This window comes from Ctenopharyngodon idella, chromosome 12, assembly GCF_019924925.1.
Source record: "Ctenopharyngodon idella isolate HZGC_01 chromosome 12, HZGC01, whole genome shotgun sequence".
In the NCBI taxonomy this organism is placed as follows: Eukaryota; Metazoa; Chordata; class Actinopteri; order Cypriniformes; family Xenocyprididae; genus Ctenopharyngodon; species Ctenopharyngodon idella.
Genome location: NC_067231.1, coordinates 16825425 through 16851296, shown reverse-complemented (window position 1 = coordinate 16851296; position 25872 = coordinate 16825425). Strand labels below are relative to the sequence as shown.

Genomic DNA, 25872 nt, shown 5'->3' with positions numbered 1-25872 from the left:
TGGATTTTTTTTTTTTTTTTACACAAACGCATCGCTTCCCTTCAGAAGGCCTTTATTAACCCTCTGGAGCCGTGTGGAGTGCGTTTATGATGGATGGATGCAGATGGAAACAATTTCTTCAGCTTATACTTGTGACCCCTGTTCACTGCCATTATAAAGCTTGGATGCGTCAGGATATTTATTAAAATATCTTTGATTGTGTTCATCAGAAAGAAGAAAGTCATATACACTTAGGATGGCTTGAGGGTGAGTAAAGCATGGGGTAATTTTCATTTGAAAGTGAACTAATCCTTTAATCAAAGAAATGAACAGTTATTTATATACAGTTATTTAACATTACAACTTTTTATTCTGCATTTTAAATTTTCAAGCTTTTTCTCTTTAGTGTTTAATAACTAAACTGCTCTTCAGTAAAAAAAAAAAGATGCTTAGGAACTTTGCATGGACTGTTTATGTAACATTTCAAATCTTGCAGGGTTTTTTGTGAAAACCAGCCCTAACTTTCATTACGAATGCTAAGACGACAAGCATTTGAAATCGCACACTTTTCATATTTTTTCCACTTAAGAACTTTATCTCAAGTTTAAACACTCCTTTAGGAGAAACAGAATAGCTTCTAAAACCTTTTATCATAACTTCAGTTATCATATTCAGTCATATCCTAATCAAAATTTAAAACTACTCTTTTGCAAGTAAACATATTTACTGTTATTTAGTTCTGGCACTCTCTGACTACCTTCTAAGCATATAACATGCACATAAAAGTGATATAATAATAAGAGTAGAGATTTATAAATACATATACTGAATCATAATAAATATCCAACATGCTGGTAATTTATATTCTTAACCATGCACAGCTCAACTGAAGATCTAAATAATAGAATTGAGATGGAACAGAAGTTTACTGAATCTTTAATTATATCATGTGCTGCCTTGTAATTAATTAGGCTGCAATTATTTGCAAATTTGTTTTGATTTAATTGCAGGACTTCACTGAAACACGAAAACGGAAGCTGTTACGCAAACAATAAACAGAATATAAATTAACAAGAATTGCAAATTTCAATTCATTCAATTTCTCTGTAACAACTGTGGTCCTCTCTCTCACACACACACACAAAGATATACCCACAGAAAAATATCACAATGCAAAATTCATTTGATAATGCCAGCGTGACCCAACTGGCAAGGTCAGCCGCCACACGCACCATTTCATTCAATTTTACAGACAGATGAAAACCAATTTTCTATAAGAAAATGGAATGAGAGAAAATATAAATGCCTCTGAAAATGTATTCAAATGTGCTAAGAGAAGCCTTGAAGCCCCCACATCTCCTGTGGGCATTAGCCCATTAAGGATAGTATGATGGCCTGGGTGTCAATGCCTTACAGAGCACAATCAAGATCCCCGCCAAAGACAGAAAGCACACCTACCTGCTCCACCTATCACGGATCCCTCACATTTCAAACCAAGGTGCATAACCCCATCAGTCTATGTGTGGAGCCCTTTTGTTGTGTTTAAATTTCAGTGGATAAACCAGCATGCAGTGGTCTGTGAGCCGGATGCAGGATGTGAGTGGCTGCAGTTGTGACAGTGCTGGGTGCCGTCCACTTACCTTAGCTGGATCTCACCAAGCTCTTCAAAAATTGTAATTTAACATCAAAGAGCAGTAAAGTGCTACTAAATTAATATACATTTGTGCATACAGGCTGTATGGAATGTTCTACAAGGAATCAATGTCTGCAGAATATGAAAATTTGAATATCATGAAGAGCTCTTACCTGATTTTTGTGATGATCTGACAACACATGTTTATTTTAACAACATATTCTTTTAAATGTGTCCCAAATCTGCATGTGTTCTCGTCGACTACTCCTTGTGGTCAATATTATGCAGATTTTATTTTAATATTTCTAAAATAATGGAGATAAACCTGTCTATCGAGGCAATTACTATATATTATTATTACTTTTATTGTATTTTTTTGTGATAAATTATACAAAGCAAACTGTTAGTTGCCTTTAGGTATTAATACATATCTACACATTCTGTGCAACTGATTTTCTAGTACCAGGCTAATTTTAATGTGCTGTTTTCCTTCATAACCCTACATTACATTTGTTGACACATCGTACAATGATGCATTACTCATGTTCATGACATCGCACCTACCTTCCAGTCCCTCGTCATATTTGTAGAAAGTGACACAGAAAAATCAGTGTGACTTCAGTACCACAAACACACAAATAAACAGATGTATGTGTAAAGCCACAGATACAGGAATATACATGAAGAGCTTAAAGAGCTCAAGTTAAACTATATCATTACATAGTATGAAAGAAGCATTATATACCTTTTCTTTTCCCTATGATATTGATATAATGGTTCCATGAAGAGAAAGTCCAGAGAGATACAGGAAAATACAAAGGAGAGGAAAGAGGCAACAGTCAGAATCATGACCGTGTGTTAGATTCAGAGACAGAAAAATGAAAGGTTACGTTTAGAAGAGACTCCATGCATTGCGGACAAAAAGAGAAAGGGCAGGCAAGAGGAGATGGAAGCTTCCTATCGCGATACATGCCAGAACATGACGATGAAAGAGATGAGGGAGAATGCATGAATATCGAACAGATGGCTAATGCTTTCCAGTTTCAGAGCCTGAAAATTCAGACTATCACACATTTACAAAGAACGAACAAACCCCTGAGAGAAGTCCCTGTAACTCACATCATCCACTGGGTTGAAAGTATTTTTCCCCCTCTATATGAAAATGAAGCTGGCAAGCAGCAATGGAATAGTGGGGCTGTTGACAGAATGACGGAGAGAAAAACTAAAGCGTAAAAGAAGCGGCATGATGAGTTGAAGGGACGTTAAAGCGGAAAGAGAGAGAGAGAGAGAAAGCGAGGGAGAGACAGAGGAGAGGGTGGGGGGAAAAAATGGAAGAGACCAAACCATCCATTGACTCAGCGCCAAGCCAGAAAGAAAGCAGCCCCAGTAAATCCCTACCAGCAGTGAAGGGAGATGAGGAGGATTCAGCACAAGGCAGTGAGAGAGAAAGGCAGAGAGATGGAGGAGGGAGTGGCTGATGGAGGCAAAAAGGTGAGTAAGAAATTAAACCCATACCTTGGTCGCCCATCATCAGGTGCGCAAGACCTTAAGGGAAGACAAGAGCACAGTCAGCACAGAGAACGGGATCATGGGAAGGTTTTTTTGTCACATTGACACGCGGGCATCGTCTGAACGGAGGATGCCCGCGGTGCGGGGTGGGGGGGAGGGGGGTTGGGGTGGGGTCAAGAGGTGAGGGACAGAGTGGGTGTGAGGGAACATTCAAAAAGCATTTCCTCAACCCAGCGGTTGCAATGCTTTATCGGTCACACTCGAAAGAGACACATCTAGATTAGAAAAGAAAAAATAAATCACTTTTCAGTCGCCAAACATCAAACTTCTTGTCCGCCTGGTCAACCTTCCACAGGAAGATGATGACAAATACATAGATTGGATCTTAACAAAGTTAAGTTAGGTTGCAAATAATGGTTTGCCACAAAAATGTGTCAATACAAAAACAAAATATCTACAGCTTATATTGGGATAAATCAATATTACCCATTTCATCGTTCATAGGATGTCTGTTTAGGTTCCTGTGAGCCACAGCCAAAATATATAAATATATACCTCCAAAAGAATAAGTCTGAATGGAGAGTGTATGTTTTTTTCTCAAATATAAACTCTGTAAGTAAGAAATAGCAGATTTTGACATTTGTCTATAGTACTTACCCACCAGATTGTCCAGATTTTCCATTATAGTGAACACTTCCTATGTATGTATGTGAGTTTCTATGTCATTTATTCATTATATGAGCTCATAATAGGATCTACAGTCACGTGTCTGTATCTTTAGACATAATTTAAACAGGATGGCATCCATTTTGCTCCAGCCTCTGGTTTCTGCTTAGCAGAGCACACCGATTTGAGTGAACCATGTGTTTACTGCCAACCTCTAATTAAGGAAGTGCTCTCAATAATAATGCGGAATGAAGTTGCATACCTTTTACCTGTGCTGTACACCAGTTCCACTTACTGTTTGTGTACCGTATTCGAATAAAATTGGAAATACAGAATATTTCTAAAAGAACGAGTTGAAATATGAAGACAGAGAGAAGTACATGAGTAGGGACAGGGGTTGGATGAAAAGAAAATAGGAAAAAACATCTACCCACCTCCTACATAGGCCTCTTCTGGAGGGGCGGCCGAGGCGTGAAGAGAGAGAAGGAGACATTGATTAAGAAGCATGCAGACTGGAAGGTGGCCCAGCCTTGAGGATTACCGTGGTTACCATGCGTCTTATCATCCTGTGCCCAGGCCAAACATTCATTACCATGGAAAATGCAGAGACCAGAGGGTTTATTTGACTTTAAGTGTCCTCTGTCCTCCTCAAGATCTAATCTCATTGAGTCTATAGTACTCTGAAAGAGTGTTGCTCCATGGTGAGATGATAACACATTATTAAGTCATTCAAAAGCTGATAAAACACATGGTGATATTGACTCTTCACAGTATATCAATGAACATGCGCAAACATGCAAATCGTAATTAAAAGTAAACAAAGACGGAGAGAAATGGGTGGGAGCTCTAGTTGTAAGTTGTTTTATACAAAGCAAAGCAAAATATGCTGTTTTCCCTCAGGAAAAATTAAAATAGCACATTGTAAGATTGTTTTTTTGATGGGCTTTGAAGGACTGTTCAAAACAATTTGTATCTTCTGTATGAATATTTATCGTTTTGAATGGCGTTCATGGTGCTTGAGGGGAATTTACAGGGGCTAGATGCGAAGCATGCACGTGTTCGGAAATAAAAATGCCGATAGATGATGCAACATGAACCTACTAAGAGAAAACAACATCATTCAGTCAGGTCAGTAATAAAGAAATGTACAATACCTGAATATGCATATGCTTGTCATGTAATTACCCAATTTACACTGAAATTTTACCTTTTTATAAAAATGCAAATGACCTTTTTTTCCTGTTCTTAAACAAAAAGGGTACATTACCTTCATTCATGCATTTATTCAACACACCTTTTACTTCTGGTGACACTTTCAGTCTCTGGATCAACTCACCCAAGACTCCCTAAAAAATGGACTTGTCTACCTTAAAGTTAAAGCATCCAATCCTACCTCCGTGTTTTGCATCTTGAGGAGGAGAATAATGACCCGGGACTTACCGCAGCCGGTTCCTCCACCCGACCAAACACAAATTGCATGCACCACTACTGCCACAAAAAATGCTGATGAATGTATGAATAAACAAAACAAAGGAGAGAAAAAAAATCATAAACAGAAAAGCGTGCCATGCCAGAAAATATGACAAAGAAATATTTTGCTGTTAGTGTTGCAGTGATAAATGACAGGTGATTTTCTATCCTCTCTTATCAGCTTATAAAGAGACTGACAAACCCTAATTGCTTTGACAAATGTGCAAACTCATCCCACTGACAAAAAAGACAGCTTGGAAGGAAAAAAATGATGCTTAAAAAACTAACCCTGAACAGTTTAGTTAGCATAAACCATCACAAAACACTAACTAGCCATCTACACTGACTCTACAGCAGACCCACTCTATTGATTTTGTGCTTCAACATATCCTGCGCACTGCAGAGACATGTGTGTCACGTTCTCGCTTACAAAACCTACCAGGACAAGGCCGAAAATTAGATATACAAATGTGTGTGTGGATGCAGCAGCCATTTTGGAAGAAGAACACACACACACATACGCACAACCTGGTCTTCTCAGAGTCTGGCTGACCGAACAGCGGCTGTATTTACATTTCACTGACTGACAGATCAGGATCATGTAGCCTCTCCTTAGCACTGCAGAGCTCACACGGAGCCAGCGACATGCAGGCTTTCATCGAGCTGACAGCTTCTTTTAAGTGCTGGCCTTGCATACTGCCCCGAATTTGGCAGAGAATAAGAGATAGAAATTGAGGATGACCTACACGCACACACGCTTGCCCTTCTCCAGCATGGGCCGGCGCAAGCAGGGGGCAAACACGATGTGACGCCCGCACTCATGCAGCCCTTTACAAACAGGACTGCAGCTCCAGATGCTCGTTTAAAGCAGTTTTCAGTAAGTCAGAGCATGTTACTCTCAAACGCACACGCGCTGATCTGCCGTGGAACTCGCCCAAAGGGATCATATGACGAGCGTACGCTCCGCATAGCGCAGCGGCAAAGTCACTAAAGATGTAGCTGTCTAAAACATCAAAAAACTGAGATCATGACCATTCAGTTGGAATGGGGTGAATGTCCATTACAGGTTCCACTGCATTTGATAACACCTAATTCACATTAGAGTTAATTAAATATAAGGGTATATTTGCCTATAGTCCAGCAGAAACCACTGGTAAATATACGCAAAACAAGAGTATTCAATGTAAAAGCTATTAAAAAAAACAGCACTACGTCATTGATGTATTGTCACTGTGCCAGTGATGGGGATTTTAATCCTCTTCACCAAATCTAGTTTAACATTTCCCCCACAGGGAGCAATGTGCAGCATGTTCCATATTGCAGTCATCTACAGTACAGAGAGATTAGTGAGCTTAGTCCATCTGGAAAGGGTTCATCCGCCACTGATAGGGGAATTCTCAATATACAGTGTATTTGACACGGGCTCCCCCTCCATTCAAGATTATCAAGCGATGTTACAGGATCAAGGAAGGTGAAAGTCGATTGCAAGACACAGGGAGAGCCCATAGGTATTATAATAGTTAGAGGATTTTATACTGAAGCGCCTGAATTAATCCATTTCCGGTTTTTGACCTACATTGTTAGAATTTATGTAGGTATTGTAAAGTACAGATTATACAAATGTCTTTTGACTTAAATGGACAGTTTACCCATAATAAAAATTATTTACTCAAACCAATTTGACTTTTTCGTTCTGTGGAGCACAAAAGAAGTTTTTGTCCATACACTGAGAGTCAACGGGGTCAAATAGTCAAGAGATTTCATACCGGAGTGCCTTAGTGAATTAAGCCATTTCCAGGTTTTGACCGACATTGTTAGTATTTACTTAATTTGTGTAGGTTTTTTAATGTACAGATTATGTATAATATACAGACTTTCTGTTCTGTGTAAAACAAACTAAGTTTGTGAAAATCAGTGTGGTCCAAATGTTGTTTTTGACCCCTATTGTTTTTATTGTATGGACAAAAACGGTTCAAACATTCTTCAAAATATCTTATTCTGTGTTTCACAGAAGAAAGAAAGTCAGATGGGTTTGGAATAATACGCTGGAAAAAAAAAAACCATTTTATTTTAGGGTCTTTTAACCAGTTGCTTACTAGCTTGCATATTACTAGAATATTGGCTGTTTATTAGTACTTATCAAAGTGATAGTTCACCCAAAAATGAAAATTCTGTCATCATTTATTCACCCTCAAGTTGTTCCAAACGTGTATGAATTTCTTTGTTCTGCTGAACACAAAGAAAGATATTTGGAAGAACATCAGGAACTAACAGATCTCGCCCCCCATTTACTACCATAGCAGGTTTGAAGAATGTTTGGTTACTGACATTCTTCCAAATATCTTCCTTTGTGTTCAGCAGAACAAAGAAATGTATACAGGTTTGGAACAACTTGAGGGTGAATAAATGATGACAAAATTTTCATTTTCAAAAAATGGTAACGATTAAATTAACTGGTTTTATTCAAGTCAAAAATATTATTTCATATTGCTTAATCAACCTAAATACACCAATTTATCAGTTACTACTTTTACAGTGCATTAGGGGAAGTAAATAGCAGAATTTTCAATTTTTGGGTGAATTATCCCTTTAAAATCTTTCTTTTGTCAACTTCAAAACAGGCCCCTAATGACAAGATTAAATGAGTCACTAAAATTGATATGCTGATGTATCCAATTAAAGCAGGCCTTTTATTTCATTAGCAAGAGGTTAATAGGCGTACACTACACTACACACCCTCATTCATCTACATAGATCCAATAGCGGAGGCAAAAAAAAATTACATTTAAAATATGACTGCATCATTAAATGACACAGTGTACAGCCAGGAACCGGCCCTTACAACGTTAGCTCCACCACAAAAGATAAGAGATGAGGTGAAACAATCTAATCGCTGTTGTAAACAAGCCCTCCAACACAATCCAATTCTCCAACCAAAGTCTCCTAGCATATGAAACCGCATGGACGTCAATTGCAGATCCCTTACAGCCATCTTTAACCAGGGAGACGGAGCACATTATACAGTTAATAGAGCATAAAGATAAGGTATCAATGGCTGCAAGCTGATACAGAGTAGACTCTTTTGGCTTTCCAATTCAGACTTGTAAGAGCATTAACCATAATAACACAAAATAAGGCCCTTTCTCTAACCCCAGCAGGGCAAAAATATCTCATTACCCGTAGCACTGTTATTCTTTGCAGTGCGGACTGCCTTTCCCGCTGAGAGCCCCACACCTGCTTTGCTAAAGAAGGTTATTACCACAACTGCCTGTCGAGAGAATGACGGAGTGGACGTGCGGAGAGAAAGGACATATTTAATCCACATACCACCCTTTCCTGCCTGAGATCTGCAAACACGTACACACGCTCCCAAGGCACTGCACATTTTTCCATGACGACAGAGGAAAGCAAGCAGCACATATATCTAAAGCAAAAAAGCTAGCAATTCATTAACGAACCATTTAATATGCAGCTATCTGTTTTTTAGCCACATAAAATACGAGTCGGGGTGTTTTATTGGCAATGGCAGTTGGTGGTCAGCTGACAGATCACCTCAGTCATGAAGCTGACAACACACAAAATGACTGAATGGAAGTAGAATGAGTCAAAGTGGCCTGCTTTCTCCTCAGCAGGAGCTGCATGGGCCAGATTTGCATTAATAACCTAAGTAAGGACAGATTTAGGCTAAGAGGAGTTTAAAATGATGCTGCTGTTTTAATGAACGAACACAGGCCCTATATCTATTTCATTTGAGGAATTAAGCCTTCATAATGGCTGTCCAGTCCTCCATGGTGCCATTTGGAGGTTTGGCATTGTAAAAAAAGACCTAACGGAAGGTTATCTGCACAGAAAAAGGAGGGATCATATACTCTAAAAAATTAATTGGCATCTATGGTTCCCATCAAGAACCTTTAACATCCATTGCACCTTCATCTTCAGATTATTTAAATATTCTTTGCACTAAGAAAAAATGGTTCTTTGGGGAAGCCAAAATGGTTCTTCTATGGCATAGCTGTGAAAAACCCCTTTTGGAACCTTATTTTTAAGAGTGTAGTTCATTTACCACAATGATTTCCATAAAAAACAACTTAATACATGGTATATTTCTAAATCTAACTGAGCTGATAATGTTTGAGCATGCAGCGCCAACGCCTAACACCGCTAGCCTCAAGATCCTCCAATATTGAATAAATAACGCTAATGATTCAGAGCAACACGTCCTGTGGCCTCCACCATCTCCACATATCCTCATGTGTCATCCCAAAGCGCATGACGGAGGCCACTCAAAACTGCGTGGGCAGGTCTGTTCTGACTCACCCGGCAAAGATGCGCATTTCTACCAGCGCAGGGGCTGGAGAGCGGCACATCTTGCTTTTAAGTAAGCTGCCGAGCATCTGCGGGCCCTGCCCTTTTGTCATAATCTCATCAAATACACTAGACTCTCCATTTCGCCGAGAGCCCAGCAAACACCGTACCACAACGCGACTGCTATTCTAGTTTGAACATTTGTCAGTGAAACGTACTGTCTCTCTGTTGTGCTTTAGGAGGGCAAAATTTACTCAGTGGGTATGTAGTTTCCTTGGCAACATGGTGCCTCTTCGGCTTACGGCCTAACCCAGACAATATCCATCAACATCAAGATCAGTCCACAGAGACGGTTGTAAAAATGAAGAAAAAGATGGAAAGAACATAAAAACAGTGAAATCGGACACCAAGGGAGTAAGTCAAACTAGGAAACCAACCAGAACATACATATTCAAAAAGGAACAGACTTTACATGAAAATTGGAATTGTTGTGATATGCGTACAACCATCCTTTTTCAAAAGATATAAGCAGAAACAGCCTCCCCCTATTTAGTTACATCATCAATCTGTAATTACAATAATTATGTAAGTGCAGTAGTGGAGGTTTACTAGTAAAGCTGGATTAATAAATGCTATGTGACGGTTGCTGAATGCTGTATTGAGAATGTCATTATTTTTCCTGTGATATTGAAATTGCAACTTTGGCTAAGTCATTTCAGTGACTCTATGAAACATCTGGCTAATTACGTAATTAGAGCATCCAACCCCTTCAATTCAGAGGGAGAATAATATTCAAATCATCATACTTCAATCATGTTCTTGTGTGCATGTATTCAACTCATTTTCATACTTAATTGTAATGCCAGTGCAGTGTCAAGAGTATATTAAGTTAATTTAGCACAAAAAAGAGCGAGGAGCCTCTGTTGACGTCATGTTATCAAAAACACAGGCTTTTGTGGATGCTCTGGAACTGACATAGATGGCATTAAAGCCAATTTAAATGATCGCCTCCTTCAGAACAATGGCTTTCTCTGACCGAAATCAGTGGTAATCTAATCATGTAATGTACTGGGCCTGTAGTGGAGGCCAGGAACAGACATGATGTAGCATGCACTGCCTTTGAGGAACTAGTGCAATGTTGAAACGAAAAAAGAAGTGAAAGGGCTGTGTTTGAAAAGACATTTCAACACCTCAACAACGGAGACGACGAATCCAGGCCTCTTACCTTCACTGCAGTCTTTTCCCTGGAATCCCGTTTCGGAGCAGTCGCAAATCGGCTCGTCGTTGACGATGCTGCAGACTCCACCGTTCAGGCAAACGTGGTCGGCTTCGCAAATGTCGCTGTTGATTCCCTCGCTATTGATAAGCGGCGGCTCGGAACCGTTCACCCTCAGATTGGTTATCCATCCTTTGTAGGGAACCTGATCTTTGATGGCTGAAGACGTGAGGCGTAATGCTACAGATCGCAGTTCAGGAGGTATTCCTCCTAAGAATAAATGGCTGAAGACCGTCATGTCCCTCCTTTTCGACTTAACCTCCACCCACTTGATCTCTTCGTCCACAACTAACGTAGTGTTTTTGAAATTCCTGCGCAAGGTCACGGCGTGCCAGCGGCTGTCGTTGACGGCGGTGTCGGAGAGCACCGTCGCCGGCTCGGCGCAGAAGATGGAGAACCGCAAACTGAGTCTACCGTTGTGGATGAGCAGTTCCAAGAAGTCACAGAATCCCTCGTCGTCAAAGTACACTAAAAGTCCATGAGCGCTTTTGGTCTTCATGTTGAAACTCATTTCGCTCTCGCAGCAGGCGTTCCACATAGGAAACCTGGCCCACTGGCCTTCTGCGCCGGTGAACTCCATGCTGGCCCCCATGTCGACAAGGCAACAAACCAGTAAGCCCATCCAGATTAGATGTGCGCCGTTCCGCATTGAGAAGCTCATTGTGAATGGTAAAGGAAGTTAGAACTAACAATAGAACTAATCAAAACTAAAAAATGATTCAGCTCTTCTAGTGATGTGCTCCTAAAGTGTAACAGAGCTCCCAATGGCATACAGGACTGCTATGCATTTGGGCTAATTTACTCATTGTTCACTGAGAGAGGGAGAAGGCCTGTATTACGGCCAACTCTTTTTCAATTTCTAGATATACAAATCTGAATAAAGGGAGTCGCTAAGGCCCAACTAGTGGTCTTCTAAAAAAAAATAAGGCTACTGCTTTGCTTAAAAAACCTTCAGTGGGATCCAGGTGTGCTACAGTGGGGCCAAGTCATCAAAGTATCTATATAAATCGTAGCCATGTGTAGTGCTGTACAGCAGAGAGTTCATTAGGGGTGTAAAGGGTCATTAATGTCAGGGTCATTTAAGTCTACTTAAAAGTCATTGTGTAGGCCCTTAAGTCAGCACTAATCACAAGTAGACAAAAGGTACACTTTGCAGTGTTAACGTGCAGGCCCGAATAGGGCCCTCAGTGTTCACAAACCTTCAATTCACATCCGTTTTGACATATTGATCCATAATCTGAAAAAAATAGAAAAGAATTTCTTAATTTCTTCATAGGAAAAGAAAGAAAAGATGGGCTCTTTTAAAAAGATAGATAGCATACACACAATACAATCATTCATACACAAAACCACAATTTCATAGTGATATTGATATTGAAACCACTAATTTCACGCTGATATTGATTGCATTAATCTTCAATTACAACAGTACTTTTTATTTGCTTTTCTCTGTTTTTTTTTCTTTTCCTCACTATAATTCTCAATGATTACAATTTATGTCTTATGAACCAGAAAACTCCAGAGCATTTCATTATGTGCTGCACTGATGCTTTTGTCTCTAAATACTTATTTTAAAACAGTACCAAATACTCTGCTTTAATGATCAAAGAAGGGGGGAAAACATCATCTACTGTATAATATTCAGATGTATGTTGGGATAAAGCAGAGAAAAAAAGCTTGAAAACTAAAATAAAATGAGATAAAAATGGTTTCCAATGATCTACACATACAAATTATTTTAAATTAGACTATGCCTATTCTATTTTATACCATTTTATTTTCAAGGGATTCTCTCTCATGACATTCACTCTTTAATAACGTGAAATGTTACTGCCACTGCAAAACTGGGTAGTTACAGTATTTTGTATTAAATGTACAGTAAAAACCGTATTGTAAAAAATACAGTGATGATGTTACAATCATTACAGGAAGCATTCTGGTCATTATATATTTTACACTTCCAAACTATTTATATATATTAATATACCAACCTATTTTAATATCAGTTTCTTTCTGTAAATAGAAAATCTAATAAAACAATGAAAGACCACAAGATGGCTTAAACATCATCAAAATTGGTCTCTTCAGCAATTGTGGCATTAATAATATAAAGATAGAACACAATGTTCTCACACAAAAATAAACACTAAAATAATGCACAAAAAAATATTAATATGACATACAACATAAACCCCTCCAATGTGCACACCTGATAACAAAAAATCATTTCCCCATAAATAAAGTAATTCATATTTTAACGTTATAAAAAAAGTATTTTTATAATTATATATGAGAATTATTGGACATATTGTAATTTGTCTCCATAAATTATTATTTTATACTTTTTTTTTTTTTTTTATACATATAAATGTTTTACAATATTTGACTATTGTACTGTATTTAAAAACATAAAATAATAAATTCTAACAATTTATCATATGGGAAGGTAACTAGTTAAGTTTTACTGTGGTATTTTGCATTCTTTTCCTTTACAATTACTAAAATGTTTACATCTTATATAGAAGAGTCAGACGTATAGGCAAACACATTTTACAGTCAGCAGGAGGACCTGTGCAGACTGACGAAAGGTGCAAACGATCGGCAGCATCGAAACTGAGTAATGGGGAAAATCTCGTTTGATTCAGTGAACCTCGTTCAGTTCAAGTCCTGCATCCCAAAATGAGCCCAGGGCGGGGGCTTATCGCGCGCCTCTTAAGCATTAATGACACTGCAATTGTCTGGCCTCTGGGCTGTCTGTCAACTGATCTCAACCAATCATTTCATGCTTGAATTCCTATGTGTTTACTGTCAGGTTTACACGGGGCTACTTAGCAAGATAACAACCGACCCCTTTCACAGATGGATCTTACACAACATATCATAAGCGATTAATGTACAGAAGGCAGTCTTATTTACCGTATTCGCGAAACGATTACGGTAATGTCTCGCTCTCAGTAGCTACTGTAGATGGGGTCTGGAACAATACACAATCATCCTAATAGCCTCGCGCATCAGATTTACAATCTCTCAATAATGGGATACTACAATACATCTGAGCTTTTAAATCTAAACTTCAAAACAGTCGCAATTTTTATCTTTTTTACTTTCCCTTGATTAATGTTGGCGATGACTCAGATGCGCAAAACATAGCCAACAATCAACCACCATCTGCTCAAACTGAGCGAGAAAGACACCTTTAACACGCCTCTACCTCGCTCACTTTCAGATGCCTAGGACAGGAAATACAGGGAGTCATCAAATATCGCTTAAGATGAAGCGAAGGCCAGCAGTAAACACGAATGAACCGGCTGTAAAGCATAATTAAACAGAAATAAAGCCCAGCTGCATCATCTCACCTGCGCGTGACTGCATTGAGCGCGTGAAACGCAACCATAACTCGCACAGAAAACGGCACATAACCTCAAATACGCCTTCAAATTACACTTACACAATTCTTAATTATTTTACCTTGAGAAATGGACCATTGTGCGCCCCTTGACAGCTCAACCTCACCGATGAACCTGGTTGATTTCCTCCACATCGATTAAAAAAAAAAAAAAAAAAAAAAAAATCACTGCATCGGTGTCGAATGAGCAGAAGAAATGGGAGCGATAAAATTGCGTATGCGGATCTCCAAAGTCCCAATAGATTTTTAAAAAATTCAAAATGGAGCCAAACAACCAATTAAGATTAAGTACAAAACGGTTCAAGATTAAGAAATTTTCCAATATATGTGTTATTATTTTTTTTCTCGGTGTATATAAAATAGAAGATATCGCTCCCTGTTCTGTGTGCAAGACAAGGTGCGATGTGTTTCTCAGGCGAGCTTTGCCAGGGACTGTCAGCACATCGCGTCACGTGTCTCCCGGTTAGTGTGTGATGGAGACGGGCGGGGCGAGAGCGCTGCAGCACCTTGGACAGCGCTCACCGTTATTAGCAACTCCACATACAGATGAGGGAACAGCTTTATCCGTGATCGCGTCCGCCACAAATAAGAGCATTTGGTCACACTGTACATTACAGTAAGCATGCTGATAGGCAATATCGTAGGTAAAGGAGTAATTTCACTGCATGCGGTTTATTTGTAATTTATTTTGATAATAAAAATAGGTTACTGCTATGTAACTAAACATGTAGGCCTAATTATACTTGCACCATATACACGTAACATGGACACTGTAATGTAAACTGTCACTGTGCATTTATATATTAAGTAATTTAATAATAAATGTAAGAATAATATCATAATGACTGGCACGAGCCCACAGGTAATCACAACCGTGCTGATTTTAAGTGCTACTGTAATGCTTATATATATATAACTCTTAAGTACAGCAATTAATTTCCAGTAACTTACGTTCCAGACAAAAATGGCTTTTTAGTTTGTATATATCTTCTCCAGTAATTTCATTAGTTCCAAAAGAAATGTCAAGCTGTGAGTGTCGCCAAGCAACGCACAGACTGAAAGACGGTCTGGAGCAGTGTATATGAGTGGAGCAGAGTGACAGATTTCTGCTCCCTGCTCAAAGCGTTATCATCACACGGCTCCAGCTCCACTCCAGGTTTTTTCTTTTCCAGCTCCCTACACACTAATGAGAGAAACTCCGGCCTGAGCGATATTGGAGCGTTTGAGCCGCTAGCTGCAGATACAAAAATAAAGTCTAATGATTAAAGAGAAGATAAGTAGGATTCATAAGAAAGTCACCATTAAAATTAACATTTTTTAAAGGAATACTGCAGTATTTATTATAAATGATTTATCCGTGCACGTCTTTTTTTTTTTTTTTTTTTTTCCCAATTCATATGCCCTAACCACCTTTGATCAAAATTTCCCCTCCCTCCTGCAGCAACATCTCTTCTCTGATGTGTGACGTGTTTACCGGTGCAAGGGCGGGACAACCTGTCACTCATATGAGATCACATCAACAGCAAACGACAACAATCCAACGATCCATTCAGTTCCCGACGGATAAAATCAAGTTCCATCCTACATTTATTTTTTCTTGTTCAGTAGCAGTTTCACTCAGATTTGCGTCACAATAGGGAAGGCTACTGCAACTTCTATTTCATGGCGACTTTTAAGTAGCTTTACAGTAAAATAGAAATCTGGGTTACAGTGATGCATTTGCAAGACAGAAGTGAATGGGGCCAATCTGTAAATGTTACACTCTAAAAATGCTGGGTTAAAAAACAACCCAAGTTGGGTTGAAAATGGACAAACCCAGAGATTGTTTTGTTTTAACCCAGCGGTTGGGTTAAATATTTGCCCAAAGTGCTGGACAGTTTTATTTAACCCAACTATTGTTTAAAAATTACTATATGGCTGGCTTAAAATGAACCCAAAATAGGTTGGAAATTAAAAATCAGAACGATAATTACTAGAGGCAATAATAATAATAATAATAATAATAATAATAATAATAATAATAATAAGGTGAACATTTAATAATAAGCAATTAAATAAATGTTTATTGTTTAATTATTATTCATTAAACTTATTGATACATGTTAATTTATTAAACATTAATAAATGTTAATTTATTAATATATTAATTTTAAGCAACATGCAATATACAGCAATTTTTAAACAATAGTTGAGTTAAATAAAATTATGTCCATTTTCAACCCAACTTGTTTGTTGTTGGTTGTTTTTAACCCAGCATTTTTTAGGACGTAAAATAATATGCATGTTCTCTGTGAAAATGACAGTGTCATGACAATGCAAAGCCATATAAATGCTAAAACCATAAAACAAGTGTAAAAAATATTATATAAACAACATTACATACCAAATAATACACACGTTTTAAGAGAAAAATAATACGCTGTTATAAGTGCTGTTTTAAAATAATAAGCTTCACACTTTTACATTAAACCTGAAATATTCTTTTAAAGCATTTGATTTATAGTAATACACTCATTGTGAAAATGTTGTTCTGCACAACTATCACTAGATTCATATTTGCTTCTACAAAGGTTAAGGTTAGCATCATGTGTAGGATCTCCACAGGACTCCAAATAAAAATAGTGTATGAATATTGCATGCAGAGCAAGCGTTGCAAGCATTTGCAAGTGTTTTGCTACCATTTGCTATGTACAGTAACATGTACTGTACATAGCAGTTAAAGACACCTAATATTAGTTGGGACCAAGTGGATTTATTCAAATTTATCTGTGAATAGCAGTTTGGGCACCATCTTGTGGGTATAGGATTGTTCAGAGAGGATGTTCAGAGACTAATCTGTTCAATGTCCCCTCTTCTGCTCAGTTAGCTATTATCTTTTGACAAGAAAAGTGGGCCAAAGCTCCCATGGGAACCTCCAGCTTTGTACTCAATAGTTGCATGGTTCAATGACTCGTCCCTCCACGTCAAAACATTGCATTGGTAACAGGCCCAATCGCTACACGTGTGAAACCGGAGGTGTTTTAATACATGAGGTGTGAGATCCTCAGGCACTTATGCTGAGGCGTGAGATGACATGCATGCTTTCTGGGAAAAGCTTTGCTTTTATGTTTACGTGTCTTCATCAGCACGGTTGTTGTTTGAGATAAGAATAAAATCTCATTTAGAGTACCTGTCTCCCCTGAAAGGAGCTAGAATGAATCAGCTGTTTGGTCTTCTTTGGCATCTGGAGAAAAAAAAAAAAAAAAAAAAAAAAAAACACAAAAAGATTTTTTTTTTTTTTTTTTCGCTGAAACATCATTATTATTGTATATAATTAACATCTACCAATTTTGTGTTACATTTTTTTTTTTATTCCATTCTTTTTTGATGGACCTGTATCTTGATTCCATTTTATGAGTTCCCCAGAGTTCTTTCTAATTTCAGCAAAGTAATTATTTCCTCATTTAGACTTTGAAAATTCAAAGTCATTACTCAATACAAGATTATGTTAAGACAGCATTTTAATGGGACTTCCCATCACATATCATAACATCATTTTCAGTTATGCATTTATATCTCAAATGTTTACTTACAAGATTACTATTTTAGTCACAGATGTGCAGTGTATTCAGTCTGAGCATTATGATTCCTCTTCCAAAGCCTCATGCTCTGTTCACTCTTGGGCTTTTAAAGGTACATGAGAGAGAATTCATGAAAGTCTGATTACTGTAAACACAATCATATGCAAAAGATGAGTCTTCAGACGTGTTCACAATGGGCCTCACTAAATTGCTGTTGTTCATTTGTCTTTGGAAAGCACGGTTTAAAGAATTCTGCATCCTAATACTAGCTTATGGACCTCATTTAGAATCAAGGTATTAATCATTTATGAGGAATATGCGTTTTAACATTGCTTCCTTGATGACATGGCCAGGTTTGGACCACAGAGTAAAATAAAGTCAAGAAAAAGCTTGATTTAAGAGCTAATATCCACTCTAAATACACAGTTATTGAAAATGCAAATGAATAATGAGGTATTGTATCTAATCCTCTGTTATAAGATAATACATTTCTAATAAGGTGCAATACAATCATGTCTGTTTGCACCCTGAAATGTATGGTTTTGCACAGTTCACGACATAATTTTCATGATTACTTTGAGTAGGCACTAATTATGTCATGATGTTTACAGACTGCAAATTATTCTTTATTGCAATAGAGCCCTTCAGTTATGATATTAATTTGTAGGCCAACCGGAAGGATAATAATTCGCAATAGTTTCCCTTCAGGAATTTCTAATGGGTTTTTAAAATAGTGGTTTTGGATATATAAGTATAATAAGATCTGTGGTTAACATTACTTGTGTAGCGAAATTAGCTCAAAAGGGAAATATATATATAATTAATCATAACATGTTATGATCAATGATAAATGCTCTGACGAATTAATCAGTAAAATAGTTTAGCAACTTAAAAGCTACATGACATTTCTCACCAGAGAGGTAATAACGGTGCAGTTCGTGAGGTAGATAAACTTACAGTCCCGCACACAAGAGTGTTTTAAGGACAAAAACCTGACAAATGTCATGAAATACAACATCTGAACAGTGTCTTGAGGTGTGGTAACTATAGTACAAGCGGAATAATTGACTCCAGACCGTTGAATTATTAGCTTTCAGAATTAGTCTTAGCAAAATTATTTCTAAAGAGACTGATCGGTTTGTCCACCAAACTTACAGTACTTCTTATCAACTCTTAAAGGATTAGTTCACTTTAAAATGAAAATTACCTCATGATTTACTCACCCTCAAGCCATCTTAGGTGTATATGACTTTCTTCTTTCAGACGAATACAATCAGAGTTATATGAATATAGACCCTGATGCTCCTAAGCTTTATAATGGCAGTGCACAGAAACCACCTGTTCGAAACTCAAAAAAGTGCATCCATCCATCATAAACGTACTCCACACGGCTCCGGAGGGTTAATAAAGGCCTTCTGAAATGAAGAAATGCATTTGTGTAAGAAAATATCCATATTTAACACGTTATAAAGTAAAACATCTAGCTTCTGCCAGACCACCTTCTGTAGGGCATAGCTTAAGCATTTTGAACTGTGAGATGCATTACACTTTCTTCCTAAGTTGAATACAGTAGGTGGTCTGGGCTTCCGTATCCAGGCCTGTCATCGCCAGGTTTGTGATTTACATGAAGAAGTCAAAAGGCTAAAAGCATCTTTGGGATTAACCCACACGATCATCAGTGATCTTATGCAGATGCTACACTTGAGACTTTCTCCTTGTGTTCCACAATATGATTGAGTCCTACCTCAAATGTGGATTTTTAAACCATTGTACATAAAATTGTGCTTCTGTGGTTTTATACAATTTGTATAATAATATAATAATTATTAGTAGTAGTAAAAGAAAACATCTAAAACCTCTTCAAGTAATGGTAATACAGACCTTATTTTACTCCTAAAATAAAATTACAAATTATTAATAATAATTATTTAACTACAACTAAAAACTACAAACTGGACATCTCTATTTCAATTAATTATGAGCATAAAGTGGACACTGTAAATTGATATTGAAATTATGAAGGGGATTTCTAAGCAGGTGCAACACAGCCTTACCTTGGTTTGAATCCTGAAACATAAGATTCTTTTCAGATTAGGAAATCATTTCTATGTTGATGTAAACATATGTTGAGAAGACTATACTAATCGTGCCATACTGTTCTTTTTACCACCATCAGTTCCTGATAAGGAATGTCAGACTGTTAAGATCCTTTCACTGGAGAGTATTACAAGACATATTGGTATAAACCCAAGTCCAGGCTTCGGGAACTTTAGTCAGCAATCACTCTTGAATTGAGCCTTTAGGAACCAGCAATAAAACAAAGTGAAAAATAAATAGCTGGGACAGTCTTGTAATAGGAAAATCCAGAAACACTGAACTATAGTTGCAGCCTTTCAGGGCAGCCACTAGGGCATGACCAGAAGACTTTTGAGGATGTGGCATGTGTAATGCAATGCATTAGAGCTTGATTGTAATGTAGACCTTTGTCTACTGTCCATCAGATAAACAGAACTGAAAGCACTCTGGCTATTTTCCAATTGTTTCCTGTGTGCATTAGGTTGTATATGGGGGGATGGGTACATTTACATTCGAGTGGAATTGTCTCGAGCAGCGTTGAAGGAGTCGGCAGGGTCTTATCTGGTGTTGGCTTTGTTTACTTGCAGAACAGGGTGGCAGGTTGACAAATGCAGTAATCAGATTGGGCAGAGATCCCTCGGTGACTGCAGTGGGGAGATGTTTCTTGTTCCTCCAAGACTGGCATCCTGTCGACTACGCCAACTCCCTCACAACCATACGGCCTGTGCTGGTACTGTGAACAAGAGCAAAAAGTTATTCTTTACTAAACTCAACAGATATTCATGTTCTTTTTTCAGTCAAACTTTTTTCTGGCTTTTAACACCGTGTCTACACCGGACGCGAGCGGCACGACGCGTCAAAAGATATTAGAACCCATTATAATCAGTGATATTGTCTACACAAATTCCCGACAGTAAACGGATTCCCTGTTCTATTTCTGATGTAGTCCAAGTGCTTTGCAATGGTTGGTTTGTCGCGTTCAGTGTAGACAGCTTTTAGCTGTTGCGGCGTGGTGTGACGTGAAAAAAGATGTGCCTGGTGTAGACACAGTGTTAGGGTCTTCAAAAAGATACTTTTGTGTTTTTCAAATGTTCTATTTTTTTCCCCATCGATAATGATATCAGCATAACAATATGAACTAGATAGAAAAGTTTGTTTTAAAGTTGGCTTGAGAAAGCTGGACCAGCAAGTTTGAAGTAGATTGAAGTCAGAAGGTTTCAAGTTTTAAGTAACTTTAAGTAGTTTTGATAGAAAATATAACACACATGGTCAGAACAGTCTAAATCTGACCTTAGTTTGGTGGTTGTAGAGTTAATGCTCTAGGAGGAGTTAGAGTCAGAAATTTTAGTCTCAGAAGTAGAAGAAGAAGAAGAAGTTTAAATAGCATTTCAGTAAGTTGGCTTTCTCAAGCCAACTTAATAAATATATAGAAAATTTGAAAATTTCAACAAAACATTCACAAGTGTATTTTTGGAACACAGAGTAGATATAGTAAGGTATCTTGATTTGACATGGGCAAACAAGAGCTTGCTTTTATCGCTTTAAAAGGCCGGTTAGGTTAGGACACATAAAGGTGCCTCCAACAAGCATGTCTTCGACCATTACTTAACATTTAAAATATTTTGTGTGGGGGCTCTAAACTACTGTCAGCCACAAGTGGCATTCAAGAGCAGCCTGCTGGATCAGCTGTGTTCATATAGAACCTTGAGACTCACGCTAAGGGACAGTTGAGCGAATTGATTTAACTCTCTGAGTCAGTCGCATTCACTGTTGAAGGCTGGATCAGTGCTCGAACGTCCCCTCAGGGATGTGTGTGCATGTGATGGGTTGGTTTAGGGATGCGCACTGGATGGGTCGGTTGCGCTGACTGGTTGTGGGGTGTTTAACAGGCCAAGTGTGTCTAGTCTGCTATGTGTTGCATGCAGGACTGGCGCGCATTCCCAGGGAGGATAAAAAAGGGAGGGTTTTGTCAGCGGTGAAGGCCATGGAGGAGCGCTGCTGTCAGTGATTAATGGCTGGCAGGGTTTACTGTTCTCTGGGTTATGGATTTCCTGTCTCTCTCTCTCTGTGGTGGCTGCCTCTCATTAAACACCGCAATCAAAGAGGCCCCGGCAAGACCCGCAGCTCAAGGAGGGGAAGAGAGTTCACAAACAGACCGAGTGTAGGTGCCGGACAGATGAGGCGAGCGTAATGACCGGAGGACAGGAGAGGAATGGGTTAATAAGAGTTATAAATCAAATCGCCCACGAAACCCAGATGATCCATGTCCTGAGAGAAGCCGGAGATTATGTCAGAAGATGGATATATTTTAGCAGAACAAAACAGGGAGGGAGTGGCTCTGCACTCAGTCTTGACATGTCCGTATGGTGTTTTGATTGAGAGAGCATGCCCAAATCTAATGAAGTCATCAGAGACGGAGAGGAAAAACCAGCTATGGAGAGAGGAAATGAGTCAAAGCACATTTGAGTGACAGATAGTGTCTCATGACAGCCAAAGGCCCACACCTCATAGTCTTGTCAACATTAGACAGCAAATGAAGGATGCTCGCACTGTACGCATGCAGGCCGAAAGTGATGGAAACAAGATCCATTTCCAAGCTACTGAAATTCCAAGGTCAAAGATGGTGGATGCTGGTCGCTGGTGTCAGACACTAAAGTGATGACTTACATACTTCAGTACTGGACACCGCAATATCAAATCCATCTGGCAAACCCCCCATCATCAGCAGATACTGAATAATCAAATGTGCATGCTTTGTGCATGACTTGCAATGTAAGATATGAGTGACAAGAGAGTGACAGAGCAACTACAGTGGGGTTCAAAAGGCCACACTGAAAATCACAGATTCAAAATTCAATCTAAAAATAGCTGGAAAATAAACTAATAGCAAACAATAAACATTGACATGAGATAAATAATATAGTAAATAAAAAAAATAAATAAATAATATATATATATATATATATATCGTTCCACCATATCCCAAAGGTGCTCTATTGGATTGAGATCCGTTGACTGTGGGGGCTATTTGAGAATAGTGAACTCATTATCATGTTCAAGAAACCAGTTTGAGATGATTTGAGCTTTGCGACATGGCAGGTTATCTTGCTGGAAGTAGCCATCAGAAAAGCTGGATATACTGTGGTCATAAAGGGCCCAAAGTGTGCCAATATCTCCCACACCATTACACCACCACCATCAGCATGAACCGTTGATTCAAGTCAGGATGGATCCATGCTTTCATGTTGTTTACTCCAAATTCTGACCCTTCCATCTGAATGTCGCAGCAGAAATTGAGACTCTTCAGACCAGGCAACATTTTTCCAATCTTCTATTGTCCAGTTTTGGTGAGCCTGTGCGAATTGTAGCCTCAGGTTCCTGTTGTTAGCTGACAGGAGTGGCAGTGGTGTGGTCTTCTGCTGCTGTAGCCCATCTGCTTCAAGGTTCGACGTGTTGTGCGTTCAGAGATGCTCTTCTGCATACCTCGGTTAAAACAAGTGGTTAATTGAGTTACCGTTGCCTTTCGAACCAGTCTGGCCATTCTCCTCTGACCTCTAGCATCAACAACGCATTTTTGGCACACAGAACTGCCGCTCACTGGATATTTTCTCTTTTTCGTACCATTCTTTGTAAACCTTAGAGATGGTTGTCAATGAAAATCCCAGTAGATCAACAACTTCTGAAATACTAAGACCAGCCCATCTGGAGCCAACAACAACTATCCCACATTCAAAGTCCCTTAAATCACCTTTATTCCCCTTTCTCAGTTTGAAATTCAGCAGGTCGTCTTGACCATAGCTGCGTCTGAAATCGCATACTGTATAGTAGGTACTATATTTGGTTTTTAACAGTGAACAGAATGTGAGCAGCTGCAATGAAAGTAGGGAAAATCTGCCTAGAGATTTAGGCAGGTGGTGCTAGGGAAGGTGGAGGGCTAGGAAAATCCCATGGTGCGCTGCATATGTAAGGAAGAGTTGAGCCGGTTTGGGATGGAAATAAATAGGTTACTTAGAACAAACAGATCGACTGCCCAAAGCGGTCAGCTTTAAGAGAACCAATCAGCTGCTTGAAATTCATGACTGAAACATATATGTATATACAATATATACCCAATATATTGTGTATGTTTAATATTTTTAATTGACAACCATACATACACCCTATATTGGTGCCTTATGAGTTACATGACTGATATTGGGTATTGTCAGATTGATTTGAAATTTTGTATTTTTGCCATCATCTATCACTTACTTCAAGTTAATATTTAAAGTGCCCCTATTATGGCATTTGAAAGGTTCCTATTTTTGTTTTAGGAGTCCCCAACAACAGGTTTACAAGCATGCAAGGTCAAAAAACACTTTAATTGTCTTATAATATGCATTTATTTTTACCTTATTTGCTCAATGACTCCCAAACAATTCGCTTAATGATTCATTTTCCAAACCCCTCATTTGCGTGACGCTAATCTGCGGTGATTGGTCAGATGACCCAGTCAGTTGTATACAGGAGTACAGTATACAGTGCTTGCATCACTTAGATTGTATTATAATTATGATGATCCGCTCTGTTCTAAAAATAAAGACTCAAAGAGGAAATAAGTTGTTTTATGTTTATGTTAGTGAACCTAGCCCACAGATCAGCGGTAAATACCCAAACAGTCATAGTATACTCGTTAGCCCAACGCAGAAATGTATTGATAAAGTACTGCAGTTGTACACCAACGTATTGTTCTATTCTTAATCATAACTCCAAGTAATAACAACAAAAAACATTTGACACATTTCTAGACAATTGTAAGCGAACACATATTGCTGTTAGCTGGTTAGCCGGAGACCTACAAGCTGCGCGGAGCATACACAACTAAATACGTATTGTGCATGCTACAGGGAACATACAAGCAACAATTAATAATCATACTTACAGGTTGTGATTCGGAGGAGGAAGAAGCTGGTCCGAATAAACTGGGTACTGCCCCATCTTTCAATAACAACCGGCTTGCGAATCCCTCATTGAACACATTTTGAGAGACAATAACTTTTTATATACGGTGCACTTTCAGATTTAAAACTTTGCAGGATGTTTTCATTCACTTAGAGCTATGTTACACACTACATGAAAGGTAATTTTCAAAAATCCATAATAGGGGCACTTTAACACTCTTAGGAAATGACAAAATATATATTTGTATTAAATAATATTAACAGAAATTAATATTTTTTATACTGTACATCACATTTTTAGCATTTATTCTTTTATTTTTAAACTATTTAGAAAATAGTATAGAATTTCCAGATATAACATCAACACATCCCTAGACATTTTGTGATGTTCATTAGTTTGCAACACAGCATTTTGTAAAAAAACAACAACAAAAAAAACAAACAAAACAACAACAACAACAACAACAACATGCAAACGCCTATAAATATAAACTGTAAACGAGCAAATTGGCAGCAATATCTGTGGATTGCACTTTGAAGTCAGACAAAATAGCATCCCTGACATTTTAACAAAGCTATTCAGATTACAGAGAATTTACACATCAGTAAACATGAATTAGAGGCATCCCGGTGTTGCTGTGCTCCCTGGCAGTAATAATTGCTAATAAAAATGTGAGCAGCAAATAGAATCTCATGGTTAAACATGCAGGGTGCTTGTCTATTATTCAAATAGCAGTCAATCATTCCTCCCCATCTAGCAGCATGATGCAAAGCATCTGAGTAGGTAGTACAGTCTATGTATATCTGGACAATGACCTGGGAAGAGAATCACACTGGTGTTGTACTAATCATGAGTAAAACTGAATTTTTAGGGCCAGAGGATAAACTGAAACACAAAAGACCTCAATAATCTCCTCTGCCTGACTACTATCCATCTCTCTCACTTTCCAGAACAAGTGTTTTTTACACCACAAACCGAGAATCAAGTCAATGTTTGGCCATAGGCAATGAGTCAACATGCGTAGGCAGTTCTAAGGGAAAGACGGCGCTAG

The 25872-nt window shown here is 38.3% G+C and overlaps 1 protein-coding gene across 21 annotated transcripts in view; it reads right to left on the bottom strand.

Annotated features, from left to right (window-relative positions):
- nrxn1a (neurexin 1a) overlaps positions 1 to 14687 on the bottom strand; it is a 193417-nt gene extending 178730 nt beyond the window's left edge. For 7 of the 21 annotated variants that reach the window (XM_051914380.1, XM_051914389.1, XM_051914381.1 and 4 more), the window contains exons 1-5: positions 14307 to 14686; positions 10788 to 12075; positions 4222 to 4239; positions 3128 to 3157; positions 2358 to 2369 (exon numbers count right to left, since the gene is read on the bottom strand). In XM_051914380.1, coding sequence (XP_051770340.1) covers positions 2358 to 2369; positions 3128 to 3157; positions 4222 to 4239; positions 10788 to 11499 — 772 coding nt within the window. In that variant the 5' untranslated portion in view covers positions 11500 to 12075; positions 14307 to 14686. Of the gene's footprint in view, positions 1 to 2357; positions 2370 to 3127; positions 3158 to 4221; positions 4240 to 10787; positions 12076 to 14306 lie in introns of all 21 variants that reach the window. The other 14 variants (XM_051914378.1, XM_051914395.1, XM_051914386.1 and 11 more) reach the window with 9 other exon arrangements.
- Positions 14688 to 25872: the final 11185 nt, after the last annotated feature.